This window comes from Lycium barbarum, chromosome 7, assembly GCF_019175385.1.
Source record: "Lycium barbarum isolate Lr01 chromosome 7, ASM1917538v2, whole genome shotgun sequence".
NCBI classification, from domain to species: Eukaryota; Viridiplantae; Streptophyta; class Magnoliopsida; order Solanales; family Solanaceae; genus Lycium; species Lycium barbarum.
Window position 1 is genome coordinate 7,339,897 of NC_083343.1, and position 25,477 is coordinate 7,365,373.

Sequence of the window (25,477 nt, forward strand, 5' to 3'; positions counted from 1 at the left end):
GCCAGTTGTATTGCTTCCTAAACAAGAATACACATACATCAATAACGGGAAGTTCCCAAAGAAGTTACTGCTCGTACAGAGGAGTTATCCCACATTAATTAAGTTATTTACCTTCTCAAAAAGGAAAAAGGAAGTTACATCATCAAGAATCAACTCTGTTTATTACTCAGGACTCGGAGTAAGTAATAAAAGACATATAGTGACAGACCATAATACATATTGTCAGGAAAAAAAAAAGAGAGAGAGAGAGAGAGAACTTCCAAATGCATATGTTAGAAAATGATTCAATTCGTTTTTCAGCGCCACTTGGTTAGATGCTAATTGACCTCATCCAAACCCTTTTAACTGCTGTTCTCTTTGCATCTAATTTGTAGATTTTCCTCCTTTTCTAGTCACAGCAGACTGAGGTTGGCAATGGGAAATTAGGGCCTATTTCCACTTTATTAGTACTTGAATTACTAATCTGGTTTACAGTAAAACAAGATTCTCCGGGCAGAAAGAAAGCATGCGAATGTATATGCAGGTAGAATCAACAAAAGAACAGGTAACCCAGTTGGTAAACAAAGCAGAAATAAGAAAGTCATTTTTACTTACTTATCATAATAGTGCTCGACATGGGTTTTTGAATCTTCTTTTTTCGAATATTTATACATGCTGTCTGCATTTTTGTCTTTAACAACATCAGATATGAAGAAAAATGTATCCTTGCATGGAACATATACCAAACTATTGGTAACATCATGTACTCTTTTGGAACCATTGGCAAGTTGCAATTGCTCATCAAATTTAGATATCTCATTATTGTCTGCACATACTGAAGTCCCAAAAATTGGTGATGACAAGCATCTTCTGACAAGCTCCCAGTCCACAGATATTTTATTATGCCCAAACAAATTGACAGGAAGCAGTAGGTAAAACTTAGAAGCTGAGTCGACATAATCATTTTTTTCCAAAGACACGAATTCTGAAATGAACTCAGAGCGGTCAAGAATGATCTTGAGGAACATTCTCTGGAACTTCTCTGCTAGTTGTATCTGCTAAGAGAAAGTAATCAAAATACTGAAGAGAGGCTTTCTGTTTAAAAAAGAAGATAATCAAGTAGTTAAACCTCATTCTTCTCAAAATTAGTAGCTCCTGATGGAATAAGCTCTGTCTCTACAGATCTACCTCGATCCAAGTTGAGATCAAGTTTCATTCTTTCAGCCTCTTGGGGTAGAGGTGCTTTCAGAAATAGGCCAAACTTCTTATAAACCCTATCAATAGGGCGAGGCAAAAATTTAATGTAGTACGAGTTAAGGCAAACAGGATTCTCTGTCTCAGTCCATGGTTCTTTAAAGGCAGCAGGAACAATCATCTGATGAAGCTCTTCCCGTGCATCTTCGCCTGTGACATCAAAATTACAATAATGACAACAAGCACCAAAATAACACAAAGCACATTAAAACTGCTGTTATAAGAATAATACTCCCTAACCATCAGAGCTTTCTAAGTCAGAAAAATCATGGATCGGGTCTTCATCTTCATCTGCTTGATCAGGCAAAAGATAATCAGTGAGTGCTCCAAGTTCATGCAATCTCTTGCAGGCACTTAAACAGGCATCTTTCTTAGCAGCTTCATTAGAAGATTGAGGAGCGCTGACAATATGATGCATTGCAGCGTTTGAAGGTAAAATTAATTTGCAAATAGTTCCATCTATGTCATCAAAGTAGAAAAACTGCGGCTTGGGGCAGAAATACCTATAAAACAAGCAAAATGGAAAGAAATGAAATCATGTTAAACCATGAATATTGAGTTCCGAATGCAAAAGCCACCTATAAGCAATATAGAACAGAATATACTATAATTAGGAAAAGGGAAACAGAAATATCAAGTGAAATTCAGTACAAGATCATACTCGTCACGTGGAAGTTTGGAACAATAATGGTGAACCAACGAAATGCTTGATGCAGAACTGATGGTTGCACCAGTCACATCTACTTTGTATATATTTTCCTGAAAATCTGCCACTGTTGTGCAAGATTTCCTGGAAGAGATCTCTTCATTCATCCGAGCTTCATTTCTTGTAAAATGCTGAATTAACTCAAGCTCCCTTTCGTTACCACTGCCAAGAGGTTTGCGTCAGAGATATTGCTCTGATGAACTTGACTGGTAAGAAGGTACAAAAAGCATAAACTTTGGAGATACCTATCAACCAAAAAAGCATATTCAGACTTTGGCATGCGGGCACGCCCTCTAGACTGTATGAAACTGGCAACAGTTTCAGGAAGATCAAATCGTATTACTAGGCAGCATGTCTGGATATCAAGTCCTTCCTCGCCAACTTTGGTTGCAACCAATAAATTGAGCTGTCAAATTGAGCAAAGGATATGCAACCAATCTCATACTGAACTATCGGAGATAGAAACAAACATAAACTTGGAGTTCCCTCCCAGAGGTCCTCCGGATAAAAGAATTTAGCGAGCAGAGAAAGAATCATTACCTCACCAGAACGGAACTTATTGAGAATGTTAGATGTATTTTTTCGTGACATACTCTTCAATCCCGAGTGGACTCCTACAAGAAACCCGCACTTCCAAGAAGATAAAACTTTCAGACGCTGAAGCATATATGAAAGGGACCTTGCAGTCACGATCCTATTGACGAAAATTATGCATTTCATATCTGGTTGTACCCTGAAAATAAAGAGAGGGAGATACCAAATTGCAGAATATGAAGTTGAGTCGATTTCCTTAGCGACTGAACTAACAAAGAAGAAGAAACATACATCCATGACATCAAACAAACTGAAACATTTTTCTTGTACGTAATGGGTAAAGCCATAAAGGTATGATATGACTGCAAGAAACATACATTAATGACTTCAAACGAGATCAAATATTCTCATTTCTATGGGATAAAGGTGCATTATGAAGGTATCTAAATGACTAAATCCTTATTTTAAAAGCAGAGGGGCTACCAAGCTGGTTAGGTTCAAACGTACAAATACTTGTATTCAAGACATTAATTCCATATTTCTCCATAGAAGCCCCATTGTGGTGTCTTTAAGTGTAATTGAGAGCAAATGCACAGAAGCTAAAGAATACAATGGTAAGAATAAAATCACGACGAACAAAAATCATTGCAAGTAGAAAGATCTTTTGCTTCAAGCATATTTTGATAGACTTAAGAAATTGATATTTCTATTTCCCTGATACGAGATGTATCAAGTAATACATCAGTTTTGATCGTTTATAGTCCTATTCAAAGAGACCTTTTCAGGACAAACAGCATTAAGCCTTTAGCTGCTGCCAGAGTGACTTTCTAATAATATGTGCTAACTGATCATCTAGTAAACCAAACATTCTATGATGCACCCGTTTCAATCTTTTGTCGAATGAAATGACAACCTGCTTTTATATGCTTCATTTTTTCAGAAAATACTGCAGCCTGATTGTCACAGATCAATTTAATTGATGCATCTCCTTCACACCTAAACTCTTTGAGAAGTTTCATTGAAGCAAGATGGAAATTCTGGGACTATGCTTGAAGATGACACTCAAAAGAATATAAAGTTTTCATAAGAAAAAAATTAGCCCCATCCATTAAAGGAAATATTATCTATGCTTCTGGCTTTTTTATTGTATATTTACATGTGTAAAATGAAATTTTATAGGTCATCACATAAATTCACTATCAATATTTAGTTCAATTATTTTATTATAATCGGATGCAATGATCCATAAGAACACCCTCAAACTGGATTTGCCAGTTCTGTTTCCAGTTAGTTATAAATCCTGAATGAGTTACAGAGATCAGGAATAGAAAATTATTCATTTTGCTACAGAATGACTAACCCGAAGTTGGAAAGGATTCCAATTAGACGTAAAAGCTTTTTGGAAAAATAAGGCTCCTTCATAACTTCCACTACTGCCAAATCAGGATTCATACCATCTGCATGAAAAATATATGTTAGACTAGAAATGAACGGATGAAAACACCATATGCACACTCGGCTGCAACATAAGACATTCTTAAGAATCTCTCGGGGGGCACGGATCATTAATTGGGCTTATATTTGCAGGAGTTGACTTTATCTCAAGCCCTTAGTCTTCATTAAAAGACCCTAAAGCACGGCAAATAATTCAAAATCAAGTCTGAACTTTCTACAGAGAGGTAAAATGAGGTGTGAAAAGATCACTCTGCTAGTCCAATACTTCATTCATTTCAATCCATATCAGCATCAGTCTGATAGTATAATATGTTGACTTGCAATCTTGCACCCCAGGCTTAGCTCTCTGTAGTGGGGTGGTCTTGCTAGGTGAGATAATGAGACCAAAGCATGAAAAACGGCTGCCTGTGATTTCGTATTGAAGCTATTATCTCAGCATAGTGTCCCTACCCATGATGATCTAAAATTATTGGGCCCTCCAACTTTGATATATTCAACATGCTTTTTACTTATTTATGAATATTATATAAAGTATTAAAGATATATGCCTGAGACTCAGTCGATACCAAGATCAATCCTGGAAGTACCCTTCTATTCCTCCAAGCGAATCTTGCCCTAAGCAATGGCAAGCCGATGAATTCACAGTTAGAAATGAAGATAAAGCTAAAGAATTCCTCTGGAACTTTTCTCCCAATGGTGAAAATGCTCTTCCTTTTTGGCAAAATCAGCGGCAATCACCTAGGCATATTTTCCATTGCATCTAACTCAATATTTCCTCCCGCAGTCTACATTTCGTTCTAAAGTCCCTACACACAGCTAATGAGATCCATATAAATCTGGATTGATGTGAAATTTCATTTACTGATTTTAGGTGGATTAATCCTCCTCCCTGTATGCTTCTTTGTGGAATGTGTTGTGCTGTCTAAGAGCACAAAGGGATAAGAAACCAAAGCTAGCTTTTGGAGAAGGAGCGCCCTGCTTAAGTCGTGAAATGCCTTAAATTGATTCACAAGCTCAATTCAAATATCTTGATTTCCATTAACAAGTCAGACAAGATCAGAGCCTGCTATTTCATTTCTAGAACCAAATAATCCATGATCAGGCCAGCAAATCTTATCTAAACTGGAACTCGTAAGAATCCTTGTAATGATGGTAAGAATACAAATAGCTACAAAACACGAACCCACGATAGAATAAAACATACCTTTAGCACAACCAGAAGTAAATACTGTGTCAACCTGACGCAGATATTTGTCACATAAAGAGTCATCACTAGCATTAACTTCAGCTTCCACCATTTGATGGCGCTCATGGTGATCTCCCTTTAAGAGGATGCAACTAGCCTTCACCAAAACAAGGATGCAACTCAGAATTTAATTTTCCAATTGTAAGTCTTAAAGGTTAGAAAAAGATAAATCGTGATTTCTTCCCTGTGAATTAGTAGTGGTTAAACTATGCTAATCATAACTAGGGAACCCAACAAGATTCTAGGTTTACATCAGTGTCATATTCTACTGAAATTAATGACTTTTTAAGTCCGAGAAAAGCAGTAACATCTAAACTAGGGTAATGCATGTGGGCCCTCCAGCTGAAGTGCCTAATAAATATACACAAAAAAAAAAAAAATGCATACAGACATAAAAACTGAAGTGCCCCAAAGATGTCTACAGATACAATTTCAGTGGCAGTATGAAAGTAAAAAAACAAGAAGAGAACAGAAGGATCTACACCTATCTGCCAAAAGATCTATGTCGGGTCAAAAGAGTCTATAAAATGCACAAACTTCTTAAACCTGTCTGCACACACTTGTTTTAATTTTGCAGAGCACCGAGGAGTCTGGTCAAGTCTCGACGAACAAGATGAGGGAAGCGAGACTGAGATGGTTTGAGCATGTGAAGAGGAGGTGCGTGGATGAACCGTTAAAGATGCCTAAGAGGTTGGCAATAATCGGAGTTAGGAGGGGAAGAGGTAGGCCGAAAAAGAACTGGGGGAGCGGAGGTGCTCAGACAGGATATAGCACAGCTTTAGCTCATTGAGGGTATGACCCTAGATAGAAAGGTGTGGAGGTCGAGGATCAGGCTAGAAGGTCAGCAGGTAGCCGAGGGTTTTTCCTATTAGTAGTATCTAGCTAGTAATCGTGTAGGCTTTTTCTTCAATGTGTATTATAATTTGTTTTCTCGTTTGCCTTATATCTTGCTATTGTGCTGTTATATTTTTACTTACGGCCTTGCTTCAAAATTCTTTCTTTTCTTTCAAGCCGAAGGTCTATCGGAAACAGCCTCTCTACCCCCCACAAAGGGAGGGGTAAGGTCTGGTACATCTTACGCTCCCCAGACCCCTGGGTACGTCGTTGCCTGTTGGATGCGTGGTTAGGTAGGCTAGGTCTTCCCCTGCTTCTTTTTTTCCCAAATACAGTTAGGAACATGCGTAAAATATTAAATTGGAGCACAATAAAGTTCTGATTCTATCTTTAAAACTCAAAGAGTTATGAAAGATCAGGGCTAGTGAAAACTGTCTTGGGAGGTAAACAACAAGAAGTGCAACAAAACCTGTAGTGCCCCCAAAACGCCTAGGTGTTCCAGAGAAAAAATTAGATGTCCATGCAGTCTTTTGAGCATCTTTTTCGTGTTCATGAGAGTGCTGTCAACTGGTTTCTTGTGAAGCTCCTTGACACACTACAGATCATGAAAACACCAGAGCGTATTTAGTGAAAGACTTCAGAAAACAGTCATCTCAATTTCTGAACAGATAATACCTGGTGCTTTATCTCTTCAAGCTTCTGAGAATAAGCCTCTGCAAGGCATGAGGAGCCACGACCATAGTAGTACACATTCACCTTGGGTGATGCAACAAACTGTTCCAATTCATCCTTGTCTTCAACAGAACACACCTGTGATCATACATAGACAAGAAATTAAACTACAGAATTTTTTTTCTTTTTGGAAACTGGTACTGTTTAAACTATAAAATGTTAATGTTCCTCCTCCCATCTACCATCCCACTTCTGCAACAAAAAATGGGAAGAAGTCCAAAGCACTGTGGGTAAGACCTTGAGCTAGTGAGCATTAGCTGGACTTAGGCAACTAAGAAAGAGAAGTATGGTGCAGATTAGGCAACTAAGAAAGAGAAGTATGGTGCAGATGAAACCAGTATAGGTATGAAGCGAGGTTGGCAACCAAGCCCAGCTAGGTAAAATGTTGCCAGGCTTAGCAGCAGTGCTTTGTAACCTAAGAATGAAATACCACAACAAGAGACCTAGGATATAAAAATGCTAGCCACCGGAATTGCAGTCAAAATCTTAAGGACATTTCTTAAACATCCTAGAACTTAAAAACCTACGACAGAATTCTATGCTTCGCAAGTAACTTTTTTTGGACTTCATTGGTGCCCACAACAATGATGTGAGGCAACTCTGACATTTATGGTTATCTTTTTAATTAAAAAAAAAAAAGGTAAAATAATTTGATTGATCATGAAAAAAAAAGCTTTTGTATCCAATAGTAGCACCTTAGAGCGAAGTAAGGTCTCAAGGCCTTCAATAGTAGCACCTGCAATAGTAAGAAGATAACATAATGTCTGAGAGTTGAAAGTCTAAAAACAAACGTAGCTCAAACGAAAGATATACCAGTTCCCCTGCCAGAATGATCAGTATTGAGAGAAAAGTTCAGGTTAATACTGTAAGTCCAAAGTGCAGTCAAAGCAGGGTATAGGTTCTGCTGGTACCATACTTCCGAAACATCAGAAAATTGGTTACCATACACCAAAACCACATTTTAATGATTAACATAGACAATGTCATGGAAAACATATGTGGATAAATTCAATCCAAAGTAAAAGTTAAAGATTTAAAGATCTCACAAGTTGGAGAAACTTGTTCGTTTGGAATGAGTAAGAAGTCGAAGAAAAAATTGACCCTGGAAAACCAAAAAAGAGATATAAATCTGGAAGACAGGGTTTTCTGGAATCTGACATCCACACTTGAGATCATTTTGCCAAAAATTACTATGCAAACCTCAAGTGTCAGTTCCAAGTCAATCCCGTGCAATTTTATTTCATTCTGCCGAAAATTACCATGTAGAATCTCATAATTGTTACATTCCATGACAATCCCATCTCATCTTACAAGCACTGTGAGGTACAATATGTCAAAATCTTTTGACAAGATTAATAAATTTATGTACCTTATAAGAATATTATTTGTCAAATTTAAAACATAAGGCAAAATATGAAATTACTGATGAGCTATAATCTGATTGGATCCAGCTAGTTAGAGAAAGTTAGGACATATTGTTACTGGTGAATTCATGGGCATAATAATATTACCTTTCCCTGATACTGGAGATGCAGTCATGCCAAATATACGGGGCACTTTTACTGCATCAGGTCTGTAAAATATCTGTCCAAGAATAATACACATGAATAACTAGGCTACTACATACAAAATGAAGCATGTTTGCCAGTGTATAACACCAGATCAGCTAATTACCTTCATAATCTCAGCATAAGGATGATCGCTCTCAACTTGTGCATAATGACACTCATCAAATATCAAAAGAGAAATAAATTCAATCCTGATATAGCAGTGGGAAAGGTTATGTAACAGTACTTGAGGGGTCATAACAAGGACCTGAACAAACAACGTGCAAATTTGTTGGTCAAAACCTTCACAATGTGGCAAACAAAGATAAAGTATAATGTCAGCCCTTCAGCAATATCTGCACTCATCCACAGTCCAAAAAAGAAAGGACCTAAGATGCTACGACAACAATATATAACACTTAACATGGTTCAATCACTCTATTTCATATAGTTAACAGAAAAACATGTTCATTTCTTTTATTATTCTTAGTGATTACAAAGGATAGTTTAAATTAAGTGGTTGAGCACCATGAGATCATAAGTTCAAATCCCAGCAGAGGCAAAAATACTTTGTGATTTCTTCCCATCTATCCAAATTTTGGTGGACAGAGTTGCAAGGTACCTGTGCCGGTGAGAGGGAGCAGGTACCCCATGAAATTAGTCGAGGTGCATGCAAGTTGGCTCGAACAGTACAATTTCCCAAAAAAGTGAATAAAACAACACAAGCAAGTGTTGATTATAGGTCCCTAATCAAAAAGTAAACGGACCCAACAAACTCCATCAAATCATCTAGTCCAAGTACATATCTACGGTAAACACAAATAAGCTAAGAGTTGTAAGCAAAAGTATTTCAAACTGAGTTAGAGTTTCTTCGCCTTTTGAGGTATCTGTGATTCCCTCAAAACAACCCATGTAACACAGAGCACAGACCATACTTGTGCTCTTCTCAGAACTTCTCTCTTTTCATGGACGTAAGCATCACCCACTAGATTAAAAAAGGCTCAGAATATTAAGATTTCAGTTGAAACTGGACAGTGTAAGACTATATGGTTAACACTCCCAGTGCTAAACAGGAATGTGAGCCGCAATTCAACCATAACTTCCCCCACGGAGAGGAAGGAGGGGGGGGGGGGGGGGCTCTAGGTTTCCGTATCAGTTTCTATTATCCAAGGACAGAGAAATGACTTTCCATCCACCCCCGACAGGATGTTGTGACCGGCTTTGAAGTAAATGCACCTCTCACATCAGTACTACATATCAGGATATTGGTACCACCAGCTAGCCCTTCCTTCTTCTCTAGCCTACTAAGTAGCCTTGTTAAGCTTTCTATTTCCAACTCCGGCAATGCATTCTAAGATGATATAAAAGTCAGCATAAGGGAATCTTAAGACGCAAAAACAAACACTATATTTGCTTCTCAGAGAAGTCATTTTCATGGTCAAATCCAGGAGAAGTCCTGGTTCTAAAAAATAAAGAACTAGAAAAATAAAAGGTATGATTAAAATGAGTGCTTCAAAGAAAAGTTCAAAAAGATTTATTCAATTTTGCAAATGCCTATAAAGGCCTAGGTGTATGCAAGCAAATGAAAGACTAAACACCCAAAAATTAAACACCTTTTGACTTTCTTCTTCTACCTCCTTTTTTTTTTTTTTTTTTGTGACAACGGTTGTGTCCAGACCAACTTGTGTGCACTTCGACTAATCCACTGGGTACCCCACTACCTACCACTAGCGCAGACACGGGTAACTTTGTCCACCAAGTATTGTTGTTGGAATTCAAAACTTGGTTCCCAAGGCTGTCATTCCATCTTTTCAACTGCTAGGTCATCCACTGGGGCGGCCACACTTCGTCTTTCTTCAGAAGATTTAAGTGGAAGAGTATATACTCAGAGCGAAACTTGGAGAAGAATGACTGATGCAGTCCAATTTTGGAACCAAAAAACAGCCAAGTAAAGATTTTTTTTTTTTTTTGGGAACAGTAGAACCTTATAAGAAATTCTCAAAAATATTCTATTTGGAGAATTTTCAACTAGAAGGAAATAAAAAAGTTTAAAAGCTCTTCTTTGTGGGTGGAGGACGGAGAGGCATTATGAAAGTGTCGCACTCCTCTGCCAAATTTTTAAGTGGAAAAGAGCTTGACCATGGGAAGCTACGAATATAGTAATACATTCGAACGAAGGGTTGAATCCCTTTATCCTACAAAAGAAAGATAGAAAATGTACATTCCAATTCTCTTGATATCAAGCAAACATCTGAGATTTGTCACTTCATAAGATCATTTCCTCGCATTCAAAATCCCAATTTAGATAAAGATAATTCAAACTCTGCAGTAAGTGGTAAAACTTAATCACTTAAAGAGTAAGGAGGCAAAGAAAAGATACAAGAACTACTTCTATCATCTAATCAAGATGCTGTGATTAACACAGGAAGAGAGAAAAGTAGATGGGAGATAATTCTTTTTGTAAAGGAAAGTAAGAGTATTTATTACTGCAAGAATTAGATTAGCTTTAAGATATTGTCTTATTGCAGGTCTGCACAAACATTCCAAGTATAAGGGAGATAATTTAGTTACATCAGTATTCAGTTATTCAGCTTTTTTTGTCACCCTAACTTCAGTTTTTCAAATTTCAATGATTATTTGCATTAAAATCTCTAATTGGGAGTTTGCTTACCGAGAACGCCCAAGGTTCTGCCATAAAGAAATAATACTCAGGAGATAATGTCCATCATTAACAAACAAACAAAAAAAATAAAAAAAAATCATGCAGACTTACCTCATACTCTTCCATTTCTTTCTCCCAGTCTTGGTGGCTCTTCAAGTGCTTTGATTTCCCACAGTATGTCCCAACTTTGAAGTCAATAGAGTCTTCTATGACTTTGGCTTGCTTTTCCAATTTCAGAAGCACATGCAAAAACCAAATAACTTTTAGGCCCATATATTATCAAGTTTCAGACACACTTGTTAATTCCCCACCCTGCCCCAAGAAGCAAAAGCATACACAGAAAAACAGAATAAGTTTAATAGGAATAAGATTCCAATGAAGAGAAAATTGGTTAAACATAACATATGACATTCAAAATTTAAGAGTTATTTCTTGTTCTCTATGAGAGGCAAGACTATAGGCCTTTTTCATGCTAATCACTTGACCAATTTTCAGCAAAATCGGAAGTATTGCTTAATTTATTAGCCTGAAACACCTAGTCTATATGTGAAGAATATTGCTTACATACGAGCCACAAAATCAATAATGATTTCTATGAGAAACATATTGAAGACTCAATGATGTGATGAATACAAAGCCAAAGCGGCCTCTGGACAATAGCAGCGATGACATCAGAACAGTAGCCGAAAGATATGTGATGCCATTGAAGCAACAGAAAATGCGACGGTAAGGAAGTGGCCATCCAAAAGAAGGGATGACTAAGAAACTTTTTAGGCGATGCAAGAGAAATCAATAAAATTGTCGGTTTTATTTGGGACTGAATTGAACGGATAAAAGACAGAGAGGATATGTAATATAACTGGCAGAAACACTAATGCTTAAAGCTCTCAAATACCGCCTCAATAGTAGAAAAGATATTTGATATTCAGCCATTTGATTTCATGTAAAGTAGTTCACATCCTTGATATCAAAAAATTTAGAAGGTTACAAAAAAATCAGAAAGAAGAAAACCTGTTCCACCAATGCCACAGTGGGAGCAAGAAACACGCAAATGCTTTTCTGGGGTTTCCTTATTAGCTGCCCCATCTCATAGATAAGCAAAACAGCAATGTGGGTTTTCCCACAACCCGTTCCTAGATATACGACAACATTCTCCTTTAATGCTCTTCTGCAAAGATCCATCTGATACCTGATAAGAAATAAAATCAGTAAAATCTTACTATAAAATCATCAAAGCTGCCTAGTTTGTTGTTTTGGAATACTTAAACATCATTATTCAGCTAATATAATGTAATTAAATTCTAAAATTGTTTGATATTACAAAGAGTTTCAGGTGTTTGAAAGCTCGAAGGTTTTATTGTAGCAACACCTACACAAAACACACTTCTCTGTTCTTTATGAAAAGGTAGAGATTTCATTAAAAAAATCTCAAGAACCTCGAAGGTACTAGGAGAGTACAACAGGAACGGGTTTTTTACGCCTAAATATTGAAGGAATACATCAGGGGTTGGCCTGGTGGTAATTGGCTTGAGCCTTGGGGTGCTCCCTTTCAAGGTCTCAAGTTCGAAACCCACTGGGTGCAAACAATTTCTAAGGGCCATCGGACTGGGGTAAAACCCTGAATTACCCGTGGTGCACTTGCGGGAAACTCCTTGCCGAGGGCCTGTGCACCCCCGGGATTAGTCGGGGCTCAAAGAGACCCGGACACCCGGTGCTTAATCAAAAAAAAAAATATTGAAGGAATACATCAGATCAAATAATGAAGCAAAATCAGTTACAACATTTTTCTTGGACCACAAAGAGAAACTCTTCAAACACCTAGACTTTACATGAGAAATGTGTTCCTTTTTTCTCTAATCAGTGTTCCAGAAAGTAAAACCAGATACTGCCATTTCAGTAGAATCTGCTTCCCAAGAGTTTTGCCAGCTATTTAAGGCCTGTTTTATGCTTCCTACCAACCAATTGACTTGAAAAACTTCCCAGAAACATAGACCAAATCTCCCTAATGAAAATGCAACGGAGCAGCAGCAAGTGATCAATTGATTCAGCTGCTTCTTCACATTAGAAACATTTACTGCAAATGATAAAACCCCTCCTCTATAGGTTTTCATGAGTGAGACAGGTGTCATATTGCAGTCCAGCTGAAGCAAGCAACTGTGAGGATGCAACAATCTTCAAAATATTCCATCATGGCAAATTTTCATTGTTTCCTCCCATTTTCAGCAAAAGATTTTGTAGCATGCCCTGACAGTAAATGCTTTAAACTTCCAGAGTAAAGAATTTTCTATCTGTTCATCATTGAGATTTTTCTCAATGTAAGATCCATACACCAGAAGACTAGCAGTCAACCATAGTGCAATTCTTGTTGTATTAAGTCAGCGAATTTCTCAAACAGAAGAGTGTCATCAGACCACTTCTCAGCCGATATTTTAACACTCTTGCCATTTCAAACGTTTAACTTAACATTATCAAAGTGTAAAAACCCAACCCCTTTTTTCAGTATTTGTGAGTCATTGCATGGTTTAAGACTTCCTATAGGTTGATATAATGTTTTCAGACTTGTTAGCATGTTCGGGTTGGGACCCGAGGGGCTTGGAGGTGTTTCAGCACCATTTGCAGATTTTATTTTATTTTTACAGTTCAAAAAAAAAAAATTGCAGATTTTTCTGGTGCTGATGCCTTCATCATGACCGTGCACCCCCTGTCAAGATCGTGGAACTCAAGGAAAATGTTCATCACGATCGTGGGGCCAGAGAGTGCGATCACGAAGGATAAGGGTTTGATCAAATCCGGTCAAGCCTTTTAAGCAACCCTGAGGAGACGACCGCGATAGCGCAAGCCTGGACATTGACTGCATCACGAACGCAAGTCCAGGGAATGCGAACGTGATCGAGGACCTGTGGCAGTATAAAAAGCTGCTATGAGATTTCAACAGTGTTTTTAACAAGGAATTTGTAATTTTTGAGTAAGAAGTTATCGATCTTGGATCACAGAGAGGTGGAGTTTCAACCCCATATTCGAGGTATTGATTCCTTAAGTGGGACTCATGATTATGCGTGATTCATAGAATTTAAGCCATGAAAACATGATTTAAGAGATCCAATTGGGGAATTTGGATTTTTTGACCTATTGATTGCTATCAAAATATGATTTTGATTATTGAATGGGATTCCATAGCTAATAGGTAACACATGCATGTAACTTATTTTGAATTTTGATCGTTGATGTGAGGGGCTATTTTGAATTGACCAAGGATTGACTTTAACCCCGAGGTGCCCTAAACTTATGAATTAGTTCCCCTAGACTAATTTGAACCCGTTATTCGTGATTTTGAATAGAATGAGGTGAGAGGACTTCGGACATTCAAATAAAGAGAAGTTTGTCATTTTCGAAGCAAGCGAGTTCAATGGAATTTTGTCATTTTCGAAGCAAACGAGTTCAACGGAAGTTTGTCATTTTCAAAGCAAGCGAGTTCAACAGAAGTTTGCCATTTTCGAAGCAAGCGAGGCTTGAACTCTTAGCCTGCTTGCTTTTCCTTAAAAGCACAATGTATGAGTTGTTTGTTTATCTTAGGCCGTGAAGGCCCCAATATATGTATCTATACTTTAAATTCCGGAAAATTATAACAATTCTATGTCCAAACAAGATTCCGGAATAAAATTCCGATAAAAAGTGACAATTATCCATGGTCAAACGGGCCCTATATTTTTATACATTGCTGACAAACCACCGCATAGCTCAGTTAAATGTGTGTATATACATATATACACACACAAAATTTATAAGAAATTATATACACACACACACACACACTCTCTCTCCTTCCGGCCTCCGTATCCGTCCTGGAATTTTTGTCACGTTTCGCTTCTCGAAAGTGACAATCACGTTTCGCTTTCTTTAGTTTCATTTTCATTTTGCTTTGAACTGTTTGTGCTTATCTGACCTTTTCTTATGTTTTCTCTTGAGCCGAGGGTCTTCCGGAAACAGCCTCCCTATCTTCCGAGATATGGGTAAGGTCTGCGTACACTTTACCCTCCCTAGACCCCACATTCTGGGATTTCACTGGGAATGTTGTTGTTGTTGTTGTTCGCTTCTCGAAAGTCAAACTACTTGAACATTGACCAACATTTTAAGATAGTATTTTTTTCACCATATTGATATGAGAACTATTACAATTTACAGTATATTTTGTCTAGTTTTTAAATATTCTAATTTTAAGTTTAAAATATTACATTAATCTAATCCAATTTAGCTTAAAAAATTAGTCAAATTGACTCTCGAGAAGCGAAATGTGACAACTTTTCTTGCGACGGAGGGAGTATCATTTTTTTCACGCACAAGGACAAAATATCAATTTGAATTCCGGAATATTCCAGAATTCAAATTGAAGTTGATTTCCGGAAAATTGTAACAATTCTACGTCCAAACACCATTCCGGAATAAAATTCCGGAAAGAAAAGTGAAAATATGGCCAAATGGACTGCTAAATTTCTGTACATTCCTCATAAACCGCCGCACAACTCAATTAAATGTGTGTATAATATACATATATACACAAATAATTTATAAAAAATTATACATACATGTATGTGTGTGCGTGTATCAATTTTGCACCCACAAGGACAGAGTAACACATCGCACGGGTACTCCAAATTCATCAACTTGAATTTTTTAGGCGAGAAACACAAAAAGAACTTGCTAGATAGCAACTTTAATAAAATTCCGGAAAGAAAAAGTGAAAATATGGCCAAACGGACTGCTAAATTTCAAAACATTCCTCACAAACCGCCGCACAACTCAATTAAATGTGTGTATAATATACATATATACACAAATAATTTATAAAAAATTATACATAGATGTGTGCGTGTGCATATCAATTTTGCACCCACAAGGACGAAGTAGCACATCGCACGGGTACTCCAAATTCATCAACTTGAAATTTTTAGGCGAGAACACAACAAGAACTTACTTTCTTGCAACTTCAATAAAATTCCGGAAAGAAAAAGTGAAAATATGGCCAAACGGACTGCTAAATTTCTATACATTTCTCACAAACCGCCGCACAGCTCAATTAAATGTGTGTATAATATACATATATACACAAATAATTTATAAAATATTATACATACATGTGTGTGTATCAATTTTGCACCCACAAGGACAAAGTAGCACATCGCACGGGTACTCCAAATTCATCAACTTGAAATTTTTAGGCGAGAACACAACAAGAACTTACTTTCTTGCAACTTTAATAAAATTCCGGAAAGAAAAAGTGAAAATATGGCCAACGGACTGCTAAATTTCTATACATTTCTCACAAACCGCTGCACAGCTCAATTAAATGTGTGTATAATATACATATATACACAAATAATTTATAAAATATTATACATACATGTGTGTGTATCAATTTTGCACCCACAAGGACAAAGTAGCACGTTGCACGGGTACTCTGAATTCATCGACTTGAAATTTTTAGGCGAGAAACACAAAAAGAACTTACTTTCTAGCAACATTTCTAGGATCTTTGTCGGATTTCTCAGTGGAATCCAGGTCACCATTGAGAGATAGAACGGAAAAGCTTGTTAGTGATCAATGAAGCTTCAACACTTGATAGAGTATTTGTGCCATTCTCAAATTTGCCGCCTTCCATGACGGCAACAAGGCGGTGGTGGATTATGAGCGGTAGGAAAAAAGGGTTGATTCATTGACTTTCGGTTGACTGGGTATAATAGTGTATAAGAGGTGTTTAAAGGAAAACTAGGCTAAACCGGATAATTAAGGAAAAACTAGGTTAAACCGGGTAAATATTCTTTCCCAGTAGACATAGAGCGTAATTTTACCCATAAAAAAAAAATGTGAAATTTGAAAAAAAAAAAAAAGTAGTAACAGTTTGAATTCTGGAAAATTGTAACAATTCTATGTCCAACACGATTCCGGAAAATAGTGAAAAATACTCATGGCCAAACGGGCCCTATATTTCTATACATTTCTCACAAACCGCCGCACAGCTCAATTAAATGTGTATATAATCTACATATATACACAAATAATTTATTAAAAACACTATATACACATATCAATTTTGTACACACAAGGACAAAGTAACACAGCACACGGATACTCCATATTCATCCAGTTGAAATTCATCAGGAAGGAAAACAAAAGAACAATTTTCACTAGTCAAAATATTAAGTTGATCTAATCCAATTTAGCTTCGAAAATTAGTGTAATTGACTCTAGAAGCATAAATTGGCACAGAGGGAGCATTCATCGAATAAATTGAAATTTATAAGGAGTATAAAAAAAAAAAAATCAGTAGAACTTACTTTCTAGCAATTTTTCTAGGATCCTTTTCTGATTTCTCAGCGGAATCCACGTCACCATTGACAGAAAATCAGTCAAATTGACTCTCAATAAGCGAAAAGCGTCACATAAATCGACTAATAATCTGTGTCCAGAAACGATTCCCGAAAAAAATGAAAATTATCCATGGCCAAACGGACCCTATATTCCTATACATTTCTCATAAATCCCTACACAGCTCAACTAAATTGATGTAAATACACAAATAATTCATTAAAAAAATAAAAAACATATATATCAATTTTGCGCACACGAGGATAAAGTGCATTGATCGAATAATTGAAATTTACAAGAAGAAAAAAATCACTAGAACTTACTTTCTAGCAATTTTCCTAGGATCCTTCACTGATTTCTCAACGGAATCCACGTCAGCATTGAGAGATAAAACGGAAAGTTTGTTAGTGATCCCTGAAGTTTCACCATTCTCAAATTCGCCGCCTTCCATGACGGCGTAGATTTAACGACGGTAACGTAAGAGTTAACGACGGTAACCGGAAGAGTTAACGACGATAACCGGAAGAGTAACGACGGCAACACTATAATTGACTTTTAAGTTGACTGAGTGAAAGAAAGAGAGACCAAATGAGAATATTTTGTTTCTTTCTTTTTACTTTACTTAGTTAAGTGGGTTTTCAGGGGTGTGGCTTTTATAAAATATGTTCACTACTGTTATTAAATTAAAAGTAACAACCTAATAGATTCTTTCTGCCAGATTATGGAATAATAATATATCGAGATTAATGTGAGGTCACTTAAACCCTTTTTTTTTTTTTCTACGTACTAAATAAGATGAAGCAAGTGGAGGATATTTTTGTAAAGAAGCGATTTCTTCGTAAATATTATGCAACATATGTTATTTTTAGGGTAAATTTCATTATTAATTACATAAATATCTCTTTTGTCTCAAAGTTACTTAATTGTATTTTTTTTAATATAAAAATCACATAATTATCACTTTTTTTTATTAAAATCATTTAACTGTGTTTTTTAGCATAAAAATCACATAACTATCGCTTCGTTAAAGGTGATTGGTTATGTGATATTTGCGTTAGAAAACCTTTAGTGGAAAAAATACTCTAGTTGTATGTGATCATCTATGAAATTTACACATTATTTTTAATACAATAAATCAAAGAGGTAACAAAAAATAATATCAAGATAACTAATCTAGTATGGTTACCCTCTCCAAACCTCATTTGTGAAATTACATTAGGTATGTTGTTATACAACTAATTTAGTTTAACTAATATCAGCATAACTTTAGCACCGGATAGACTACTTGTGCCATTCTCAATAAATATAAGTAGGCGTTTGGCCATAAAAATCAAATATTTTTCATTTTATTTGGAATTTTGAAGTTTGAATTTAAGATAGAGTTGTGTTTGGTTATAGTTTTTCCAAAAAATATTCGGTTGTTTGAATGTATTGAAAGTGAAAAAAAATAAAAATAAAATTGTGTTTTTAAAATTCTAATTATAACTTAAATTTGTATTTAAATTTTTCATGATCAAACATTAACTTTTCAAATAAAGTAAAAACGTTTTTCGGAAAAAAAAAAGGAAAAATTCTTACGGCCAAACGGGGTCCTAAAAAAGGGGGGTTGATTGATTGACTTTCAGCTGACTGGACAAGTGGGGGCAGTGCGTACGAGAGACAAATTAATACTTTAGTATTTGTTTTATTATTATTCTTACTTGAGAAGTGGGTTTTCAGGGGCATGTATCTTTTGAAAAAGTGCTGGCTGACACTGTTCAATGATGTATCAACACCCTCACTGTTATTTGCTTAACCAGGAAGAAACATTAATTAAAAAGGTAATGTGATTAAATTACTCTTATTTACTCTTTATGTTAATTTAATAATAATAATAATGTTATTCTCTTTTCTAATGTATACTAGACGCCTATGCCCGTGCGCAATACTTTAGATTATAGTGCATTTATGTGTATATAGTTATCTTTGAATAATAATTTTATATATATATATATATATATATATATATATATTATGTTCAAAATACGATTAATATAACATTGTAGTTTGTGCTCCGTATCTAAAACTTCATTATATTAATGCTTGCTACGAATACAAAATCAGCAAATTTATTAATATTTTTTAAAGAGAAGACTTGTATTTTCCTCTCTTTGAGATAAAACAATAGCATTATTTAAGCATCAGTTGATACTTTCAATTTTAATTCGATTAATTTAAAGGTGTAAAATACTTATTATTTTTTATCAAATTTTGATTTGGATAATTCTAATTCAAATTATTAAATTAATTTTACATATTTAAAACGAAACAAAGTAGAAATTGATTTTCTATTTAAATGAAGAAATACTATTTTTTAATTTTGGTAAATATTCTCGGTTTAGCTCATTTTACTTGTCATGTTGTCTTTTGCATGGTTTTTTAAGAAAACGTCGATTAGAATTATAATTTGACTAATTTACCTTATTCATTATTTGATCTCCATTTGATATTATTTTTTTACGACATTAATCTCTTTTCACATTTATTAGAGTAAGAATAAAAATAAAAAAGTAATTAAATTCTATCTTATTTTAAAATATAAATATTTTAAGTATATTTATTTTAGTAAACATAACAAATAAATTACATAGCGGAATAGCAAATACAACAGTTTAATATCTAGATTAGATCTCAGGCTAATATAAAAAAAAAATTGTATGGTTTGACTACTTAACCTTTTGAAGAAAAACAATTTCATTTGCTTCCACTAATGGATTGATACGCACGTGGCAATGAATCTATCATTATTGACTTAATGAGATACTTTGGAAATTACATAAATATTGTTTGATTTTTTAATATGGGGTGCACTTTTTTTTTTTTGGACACTAATAATTTGCACTATTTTTATGCATATATACTATGTTCAAAACACGATTAATATAACATTGTAGTTTGTACTCCGTATCTAAAACTTTATTATATTAGTGTTTACTACGAATACAAAGTCTGCAATTTTTTTTTGACATTATTTTTTTTTTAATATGGAGTTCATTTTTTTTATATTGCTTGATTTTGTTAATATGGGGTCCACTTTTTTTTATCATGAGTTTGGAGATGGTGGGTTCCACCTTTTTTTTTTTTTTAATATTGCTTGATGTTGTTTAGTATGGGGTTCACCCTTTATGGGGTGCACTTTTTTTTTTTTTTGGACATTATTAGTTTCCACTATTTTTATGCATATAATATATATACATATACAATGTTTAAAACACGATTAATATAACATTGTAGTTTGTGCTCCGTATCTAAATCTTTATTATATTAGTGTTTGCTACGAATACAAAGTCTGCACTTTTTTTTTTTAACATTATATTTTTTTTTAATATGGGGTTCACTTTTTATTTTATTTTATATTGCTTGATTTTGTTAATTCATTGCATGTTTTTTTTTTTTTGACATTGTTTGTTTTTTTAATATGAGATTCACTTTTTTTTATATTGCTTGATTTTGTTAATATAGGGTTTACTTTTTTTTTTCCCCGTAAGTTTGGAGATGGTGGGTTTCACTTTTTTTTTTTTTAATATTGGTTGGTTGGTGTTTAATATGGGGACCACGCTTTTTTTAAAAAATATTGGCTAATGTTTAGTTGGGCCCACACTTTTTTTTTTTTATGGAAAACGGACGACGAAGCTGGGTGCAAACCCATGCTTCTTAATAGTAGTAATTAAATTAATTTCTCTCCACATTTGTTGGTAAGGGTAAAGGTGAAATAATTAATTAATTATTATTTTAAATGTTTTTTAAATGATAATTATTTTGGACCAACTATTTTTAATGAGCACGATAATTAAAATAGACATGATCCTAGATAAGGGAGTGTAGAAGTCGAGAATTAGGGTAGAAGGCTAGTAGTGAGTAGATAGGCGCTTTTTTCCCTTACCACTGGTATTGGTATTATTCTCATCATTTTTATTATTTTAGTAATCTCGTAATTTTTATTATTAGTTTTCTATTACTACTTGTTGTACGCAGTTTTTCTACTGTTGTTGTTACTGCATTTGTTTTCATTAATTGTTGTGTATCTATTTTAATTAAGCCAAGGATCTATTGGAAACAACCTCTCTACTTGCAAAGGTAGGGGTAAAGATCTGCGTACGGTCTACCCTCCTCAAACCCTACTTGTGGATTATACTTGATATGTTGTTGTTTGACAACTACAATGGACCAGAGGAAGTAGTTTTTTTCCTTGAATGTATATATAATTTTTAAAATTGTTAGTGTAATTTTATGAAACGTATTTTCGTGTTTAGATGTTACGTTTTTTTGTAGGTCGGAAGTTATGCAACAAGGACTTGACTTGTTACTAATTCACGCATTAAAAGATTTTGTTTCTTTCTTGTCTACATCTCATTCTTAATGTATCATTTATTTTAGGTTATTACTTACTCATCAATGTATATTACACAATCTCACGCGGTCATCTTTTAAGAGTACTAGAGTTTTTTTTTAATCGTCGGTGTAAGCTAATTTCATGAAATTTCTCTTCGAGATTGTATTTATGTCTTTCATGTCTACACAACAAGGACTTGACATGTCACTAATTCTCGTATTATAAGATTTGTTACTAATTCACATATTAAAAGATTTTGTTTATTTCGTGTCGACATCTCATTCCTAATGTATCTTTTATTTTAGGTTATTATTTACTCATCAATGTATATTACATAATCTTATGCGGTTACCTTTTAAGCGTGCTGTAGCATCTTTTAAAAATCGTCGGTGTAAGCCCATTTCACAAAATCTCTCTTCGAGTTTGTATTTACGTCTTTCGTGTCTACCGACAAGAACTTGACATGTCATTAATTCTCATAATATAAGATTTTTTATTTTCGTGGTCGACATTCTATTCCTAATATTTTGTTTGCATCTATTTTAACTTATTAATGCATATTGCATAATTTTAAGAGTACTGTGTGTATATATTTATTACCGCATTAACATCTTTTTAGGTATGTGTAAGTTTATTCAAGAAGCGAGATAGCTTTTCATGTTGGTCGGAATTTGGAGCTTTTCCGCCAAGGACTTGACTAGTCATTAATCATAGCTCGTATTTTAATATTTTGTCCCTTCGTTGTCGACATTTCATTTCTATTATGTTATTCACCATTTATTTTTACGTTACACTTTCAAGCACATTAGGTTTACCAGATAAGAACTCGATCAGTCATTTATCTTGATATTTTGTTTTTGTGGTCGACGTTTCATTCCGTTTGGCCATCAACTAGATTCACTTTATTAGAACTAGAACTAGATTACACAATAAATAAAGTTGTTGACTGCCTCTGTACCTTTTATTTACATCTTATTTATACTAAAGAAATGAGATTTTTCTCAAGAGATTATTTTTTTAATATTACGTCTATCATTAAATAACTATGTAAAAGACCAGGGTAAAATGTATTCTCACCAAGTGATTACACCAAATTAATACAATTTATTATATAAGTGATTTAGGATGTGTTTGGTATGAAGGAAATTATTTTTAGTCATGTTTGGTTGGTCATAATATATTGAAAAATATTTTTCCTAACAAATTCCTTAAAAATGAGAAAAATAATTTTCCTAATGCAAGTAGGGAAAACAAGTTTCGTAAGTGACATTTCAAATTTATTATCTCCTTTCAACCCCACCTAGCGCTCCCAACCCTCACCCCTTGACCATGCGACCCCCACTCCCCGCCTCATCCAACCCTCATAGTATCTGGTTAGATGACATATAAATATTTTTGGGATAATATTTTTTTGATTTACTAAACACTAGAAAATAATTAAGAAACTCACTTACTTTTTAAGAGAATACAAAAATATTTTCTTTCATACCAAACACATCCTTAATGAAGTAAAAGTACACGTTAGTTGATCATGGTTAAGTAAAATAACTTTATATTCAAACACATGGGGTGCATGTATTGACTTGATGTAGACACTCGCTGAGTATAAATTTTTACTAAAGACTAGTAGTTAAATTAAAATTTCAAAGTATAATTAATAAAATTAATATAATAAACTTCTAATAAATAATCTCTTAAGTGAAGTAGGAAAGTCAACATGAGCCATGTAATACAAGAAATAAAGTTGTTGACTCTTGTGTCTATATATGTCTTTGCACATATTTTATTTTGAGAAAATGTCAAAAATGGTATTATGAATTGAACAATTTTGGTCCTTTATGTTTGTCAGAAGTTAACACTTTTAGTCTCCGTCAAATATTTATAGAACTTTATTTTTTAGATTTGACAGAACTATGAAAAAAATGAAATTAGTGGAACTCACATTCAGTAGTACAATTTTGTAGAGTTTTATTCTTTTATAGAGCAACTCTTTGAGGTGAGTTTTTAGTATCTAGTGCAATTTTTTGAATTGAATATTTTAGGATTTGATGAAACTTTTTTAACGTTTACTGTTAAATTTTTTTTTACCATTGTTTTCGTCAAATCTATCGAACATAAATTGTTAAATATTTGAGGGAGACAAAAAATGTTAACTTTTAGCAAACTTCAAGGAGCAAAGTTGTTCAGCTCATACTTAAAGGGCTATTTTGAACTACCCTCAAATATGAGAGACTTTTTTTTTTTATCATTTTCTCTATTTATTTTGCTAAACATTTCATAGCTTAAGCATGTAAGTTCTTGTTAGCCATCAAAGAGAATGTTAGCACTATTGTTCAGTATTTTATTCAGAACATACTGATACTTGTAACAAATATATTTTAATTATTCTTAATAGTCTTCTATATTATTAATTATACACGATCTATATTGAATTGAAATGGAGTGAGATTTTCAGACGATTTGTTGAATGGAATGCATGCTGACTAATTATGTTCCAAATGTTGCGAAGAAGAATAAAATATAAATGAAGCCGTTTGGATTGGTAGGAAAAAAATATTAGGAGGGATAATATTGGCTAACGAGAAGCTTAGGAAATAGGGAGGGTAAATTTGAGAATATCTTTAAAAATTTATAATTAAAAGAGATGACATATTCTTCAGATCTTTTCTAATCGAGAAGATGTGTAATTAAAGGAGGTGATATATTCCTCACGCCAATTTCAATTTCAATTGATGTGTATAATTAAAGGAAGTGATATATTTTATATGATTAACTTATTTACGTATTAGGTGCGCGCAAAAGTATTTTTAAAATTTGAGCTGAAAGTGTCTAATTGAAACACATTATCACGTGTTCAGATGTTCAACAGATGTAGACCATAGTTCAAATATTCAAATGAAATTTTGTGACAAGTTTAAGTAGTTATCGGTGTATTAGATCGTCTTAAATATTTATAATTTAAACTACAAATAAGTAAAAGAAAAAGGAAACGAAAAGTTATGAGTAGTCATATTTTTCTACTTGCCTTAGATGATTTTGTGCCGGAGAATTTAATCATTACTCACTTCATACCATAAAACTAGAACCATACTGTAAGTAATGTAAGAGTTGCAACACCAATTCAATTAATGAAGACGTATTTGCATGAATGTCCCTTTATTCCAAGAAAACGAAAAGCATGAAATAAGGCTAACAAAACAAAACAGAACGAAGATTTTTTTTTTGGAGATGACCTTCTTTTATATTTGGTTTAGTAACACCAATTTCCTTTCAAGTCCATGATATTATGCTGATCTCTTTTTCTTTTTTCTTTTATTTTTTATAGCAATTATTTTTATCTATTTATTATTAGTATTAAAAATCATAAACATTCCAGCGTCGACTAGGTCATTTTTATTGCAAATCTGGCCAATTTGATGAAGCATGATTTTGATTGTCGTAGTTTTCTCACACAGTCACATATATCATGAATCAGGTTCTTTATCAGCGCCTATTCTGTGAGCATTAATTACTTGTGCCAGAGTGAATAGTAGGAGGAAGGACGAAACAATCCTCATCAAATGGTATGTGAAAATTGGAGGGGAGATAGTATAACTAGGTAGACGAATATGGATGGTATTGATGAATGAAATGTAGGTGTGAAATTCTTTTGCTAGTTCCTAAAGTGGATAGAGAAAAAGTGTTTTGATACTTTTAACTAGAAAGTTTGGAAAAAATTGAACGATTCCTTGTTTACGTGAGTGTATTTCCTTTTTACTTAAAAGCTTGTTTGGAAAGTCACATGAAAATTGAA

The 25,477-nt window shown here is 34.3% G+C and overlaps 1 protein-coding gene across 3 annotated transcripts in view; it reads right to left on the reverse strand.

Annotated features, from left to right (window-relative positions):
* LOC132603051 (dicer-like protein 4) overlaps positions 1-17,952 on the reverse strand; it is a 31,594-nt gene extending 13,642 nt beyond the window's left edge. The window contains exons 1-16 of one of the 3 annotated variants that reach the window (XM_060315916.1): positions 17,636-17,952; positions 11,961-12,138; positions 11,061-11,171; positions 8,415-8,555; positions 8,252-8,324; positions 7,436-7,476; positions 6,684-6,818; positions 6,478-6,603; positions 5,133-5,271; positions 3,834-3,930; positions 2,480-2,672; positions 2,185-2,345; positions 1,895-2,101; positions 1,474-1,736; positions 1,109-1,383; positions 595-1,034 (exon numbers count right to left, since the gene is read on the reverse strand). In XM_060315916.1, coding sequence (XP_060171899.1) covers positions 595-1,034; positions 1,109-1,383; positions 1,474-1,736; positions 1,895-2,101; positions 2,185-2,345; positions 2,480-2,672; positions 3,834-3,930; positions 5,133-5,271; positions 6,478-6,603; positions 6,684-6,818; positions 7,436-7,476; positions 8,252-8,324; positions 8,415-8,555; positions 11,061-11,171; positions 11,961-12,138; positions 17,636-17,763 — 2,708 coding nt within the window. In that variant the 5' untranslated portion in view covers positions 17,764-17,952. Of the gene's footprint in view, positions 1-594; positions 1,038-1,108; positions 1,384-1,473; positions 1,737-1,894; positions 2,102-2,184; positions 2,346-2,479; positions 2,673-3,833; positions 3,931-5,132; positions 5,272-6,477; positions 6,604-6,683; positions 6,819-7,435; positions 7,477-8,251; positions 8,325-8,414; positions 8,556-11,060; positions 11,172-11,960; positions 12,139-17,281; positions 17,404-17,635 lie in introns of those variants that run through there. The other 2 variants (XM_060315915.1, XM_060315917.1) reach the window with 2 other exon arrangements.
* Positions 17,953-25,477: the final 7,525 nt, after the last annotated feature.